Source organism: Brachionichthys hirsutus, chromosome 18, assembly GCF_040956055.1.
Source record: "Brachionichthys hirsutus isolate HB-005 chromosome 18, CSIRO-AGI_Bhir_v1, whole genome shotgun sequence".
Classification (NCBI taxonomy): domain Eukaryota; kingdom Metazoa; phylum Chordata; class Actinopteri; order Lophiiformes; family Brachionichthyidae; genus Brachionichthys; species Brachionichthys hirsutus.
In genome coordinates this window covers 3,346,602-3,349,327 of record NC_090914.1, presented here as the reverse complement: position 1 = coordinate 3,349,327, position 2,726 = coordinate 3,346,602, and the positions used below count along the sequence as shown (strand labels likewise).

At 44.1% G+C, this 2,726-nt stretch overlaps 1 protein-coding gene across 1 annotated transcript; it reads left to right on the top strand.

Annotated features, from left to right (window-relative positions):
• The first annotated feature begins 542 nt into the window (after window positions 1-542).
• On the top strand, window positions 543-2,169 carry nkx2.4a (NK2 homeobox 4a). Its single transcript, XM_068751959.1, has 2 exons — window positions 543-903; window positions 1,505-2,169. Exons 1-2 carry the CDS (start codon window positions 543-545, stop codon window positions 2,167-2,169), a joined length of 1,026 nt encoding a protein of 341 aa, XP_068608060.1.
• Window positions 2,170-2,726: the final 557 nt, after the last annotated feature.

Genomic DNA, 2,726 nt, shown 5'->3' with positions numbered 1-2,726 from the left:
AATGATGCTTAAGAAACATAAATGAGCCGGTCATAAAACTTAATTGTGCCTCTTTGATGATACTCGGTGGCCCTTATGTCTGTTCAAAGTGCTCTCAAAGTTTCTAGAAAGAGTGGGATTCCCTACTGGCGCGCAAAATAGTCATATGTTGTGCAGCTGAGGCACAAAACATAATAGATGATTCTCAGCTGCGTCACAAAGGACAGAATATATAAAGATGTAGTGTCAGTTTATTTATAAATCCGATTTAGTCAAATCAAAATATATTTTCAGGAGTAACTTCACTAAAATGTCAATGCCTATTGTTTGATGGTTTAGGAGTTTCGCTCCGCCCCCCTGTGTTTGTCGTAAACCTGGCTCCATGGCTCCAATAAACCCGGGCTAAGAGCGCCCAGGGCTCGCCTCCTTCTCCAAGGCGATCAATAGAATCTCAGGCGCACTACAAGCACGCTCTTACGTAGACATCCAACCAAGGAGAGAGCCGATACAACAACACTGTTGATCTGCTCAACACACACAAACATCTACCTGCTTTCCGAATCATGTCGTTGAGCCCAAAGCACACAACGCCTTTTTCAGTGACAGATATTTTGAGCCCAATCGAGGAGACCTACAAGAAGTTTGGCGGCATGGACGGCGCAGGGAATCTAACCTCTCCACTGGGAGCCTACCGACAGCCTCAGGTGTCTCAGACCGGCATGCAACAGCACTCCATGGGCCACAACGCCACCGTGGCCACCACGTACCACATGCCGCACGCCGTCTCCCAGTTCTCCCACAGCGCAATGGGGGGATACTGCAATGGAAGCATTGGCAACATGGGAGACCTGCCGTCGTACCAGGACAGCATGCGGAATAGTGCGGGCTGGTACAGCGCTAACCCCGATCCAAGATACTCCACAAGTAAGTTCTTTATTTTTTATACACACTTTGTGATATTCTGTCATTGGAATTAAAATTTTTGAAGTGACGTTTCAAGAACGAGCGAGACAAGAGCTCAGCAATTCATATTTTAATATAAAAAAAACCGTGCGTAAATGATTTCTTTTGGATGATGCCGTCAAAATGAGATTTAAATATTCTGTACTATTTTAAGAAATGGATCATTTTAAATCACAATGTCTGACTGTTAAACTGAAAAGGAGATCATTCTTTCAAGTATAGCATTCGTTGTGTTATTATTATTATTATTATTTATTATCATTATGATTACGATTTTTTTATTATTATATTATCACCGTTCGTATTATTATTATTATTATTATTATTTATTATTATGATTTATTATTATTAGATTATCACCGTTCTTCTTCTTCTTCTTCTTATTGTTATATTATCACCGTTATTATTCTTATTATTATTTATTATTATTATCATCGTTATTATTATTATTATTATAGTGACACTAAAATGTTCCATCTTTATTCATTTGCACAAATAAAGGCGAAATAGTGTTCTCCTCTTCTGTTTAATGAATGCATGTATATGTATGTATATTTTTAAGTTTCTAGATTCATGGGACCTTCCACAGGTATGAACATGACCGGCATGGGGGGTCTCGGAATGGCAGACGCCACCAAATCCATGCCAGTTCTCCACGCTGCGCCCAGGAGGAAACGGCGCGTCCTGTTCTCGCAGGCTCAGGTCTACGAGCTGGAGAGGAGGTTCAAGCAACAGAAATACCTGTCGGCGCCCGAGAGGGAACACCTGGCCAGCATGATCCACCTGACGCCGACCCAGGTGAAGATCTGGTTTCAGAATCACCGCTACAAGATGAAGCGCCAGGCCAAGGATAAGGCAGCGCAGCAGCTTCAGCAACAGGACGGCAACATGTGCCAGCAGCAGGCGCAATCCCCGAGGCGCGTCGCCGTGCCAGTTCTGGTGAAGGACGGCAAACCGTGCCAGAACGGCTCGAACGCGCCGACGCCGAATCAGCAACAGGTCCAACAGAACCTACAGCAAAGTCAACAACAGAACGGGGCGGGAGTTGTGCTCGCATCCGCGAGCAGCAGCCTCGCGCAGCAGGTGAACGCTTTGGACCTGGAGGAGCTGTCGCCCAGCCCCCCCTCGCTGCACAGCCAGCTCAACATGGCCCAGATAGACGCGTCTGCTGTCGATTACACCAGTAACATGGTCAGCTCTAACCTCCTGTACGGCAGGACGTGGTAGGACTCAGTACTGTCACTTTTTCTATGTGAACCTGCGGATGAGCCCATTCAAATGTTATATATATAATGTGGGCCTTTGGAGGGGACAAGGCGCACAGAGGCGCACAGAGGCGCACCAGCTGATCAGGGCATATTTTTTTGACATCTCTAAGAGGGGAGTCTATTTTTGAACATTGCAGAAATGGCTGCCCTTCAAAGCAATTATGTCGCCCCTGGACCTTTTGTAATCCATGTTTTGGACCTTCCTCATGATGTTTTAAACGTAGTAATGTTTGTTGAAACAAAAGGGAACGCTGCTTCATTTGAGTGCGGACTTTGGGGTAAAGGTGGGCTCATGTCTGAAGTACCACCTCTCCTGATTTTGCGGTGATAACCTGGTATTTTATCCTATTAATATTGTAAACTAATGTATTCATCTAGACTTAATAAATAAAAGTAAAAAAGTAGGGACTTGTATATTTGGCTAACACACAAGAATACGTTTATCTGTATAGTAATCGCTATTGCGTCCGACTTCAATGTTTTCTTTATTCTTTTGTAAGTTAAAAACGGAACAAA